This window comes from Ctenocephalides felis, unplaced genomic scaffold (genome assembly GCF_003426905.1).
Source record: "Ctenocephalides felis isolate EL2017-DRISC unplaced genomic scaffold, ASM342690v1 CF-g0.4_SCAFFOLD_03572, whole genome shotgun sequence".
In the NCBI taxonomy this organism is placed as follows: Eukaryota; Metazoa; Arthropoda; class Insecta; order Siphonaptera; family Pulicidae; genus Ctenocephalides; species Ctenocephalides felis.
In genome coordinates, this window is record NW_020539726.1 from 25,655,179 (window position 1) to 25,656,588 (window position 1,410).

General features: G+C 29.9%; 1 protein-coding gene across 1 annotated transcript; it reads left to right on the forward strand.

Annotated features, from left to right (window-relative positions):
* Positions 1-138: 138 nt before the first annotated feature.
* Positions 139-833, forward strand: LOC113387978 (adenosine deaminase 2-like; the record flags this gene model as incomplete). The annotated part of the gene is given in 2 exon segments (XM_026625381.1): positions 139-292; positions 600-833. Coding segments are annotated over 2 exon segments (368 nt in total), but the record flags the coding sequence as incomplete, so codon positions are not given.
* Positions 834-1,410: the final 577 nt, after the last annotated feature.

The following is a 1,410-nucleotide window of genomic DNA, read 5'->3' on the forward strand; positions in this document are numbered from 1 at the left end:
TAATAACTTTCTAAAAATATTCGAGAAAGATTATATTTGCTAAATTTTATGTAAACTTTAAAGGATTTAATTAGTCCATAAATCTGTAAATAACACTTTGGTTCTAGGTTGCCCATATGATAAAAAAGAATATCATAGGCATCGAAGTATGTCCTATTTCAAACCAAGTTTTGGGCTTAGTAGGTGATATGCGAAATCATCCTTTATCATCGATGATTATGGATAATTATCCTATTGTGATAAGTTCTGATGACCCCGGATTTTGGGGAGCTAAAGGAGTTACATACGATTGGTATTATTAAAAAAAAATTTTTTATTACTGAACTTATTATAACTTTCCAAACGTTATTCTTGTTGTACATAAACATTTAGTTAAACCAGAAATTGATGCATGATTCAGCTCAAAAGACTATTAAGCTATTTCAGGACTTTCATATTAGTAGATGAAGTTTTACCTAAACTTCACGTTCACGTTTTATGACACTTTTCGATATTATCTTGATATTGATGATGTTGTTATCTTGAATAGACAATAGATCATATTATTTTATAAATTAGGTTTCAACTGGGCTATTATTCATATAGTTGCGATTTTTTAGGTATATGACTTTTATTGGAATAGCATCCGTTAATCAAGATTTACATTTATTAAAACAATTAGCACTAAATTCTATTGAACAGTCATCGTTACCAAAAGATGAAAAAGAAAATTTACTGAGTCACTGGCAAAATCTCTGGAAAAAATATATAGAAGTTGCCATTAGCAGATCCCAAGGTATTGAAGACAACGTTCATAAATCTGATTTCTCATGAATAGTGCTGGAGAAAAATCGATCTGCTACTAGAAATACAAATAAAACTACTCTAAACCTATAAACGATACTAATTAAATTTAACTGTATGGACGAAGCGAGATGTATAATTATTTCTGCACAACTAATATATTTTGACGAAGTTATATTTGTGATAATTGTATCAATATGTCTTACGAAAAACTTAGGGGCGAACAAAATCATATTAACCCTCCGTCGGTCGGATATTTTTTCACCTTCGAACGGTCGGAAAGGTCTGGCTGGACCACCATTCATTTTACATGCATTTATATGGGATAAATGAGTTTTTGGTGTCTTATGTATTAACGATCCTATAAAAAAATCAAGAAATATAAAAAATCGTTGCTTTTTTGTTAATTTTTCTGTTTTAAATCAATGAAAAACAATATTTATTCTTTTTCGGCGCCTTTGAAATGAATGTGTGCATTACTCATCCGATTTTCAGTGTTTGCAATTACCAATAAGTTCGGTAGGTTTTCAAGGAACTCTCGTCATGAAAATACTAACATTCATGTTAGAACACATAGCAAAGAATATAAACAACGCAGTTTGAATAGAAAATACCATAAAAAAAGAC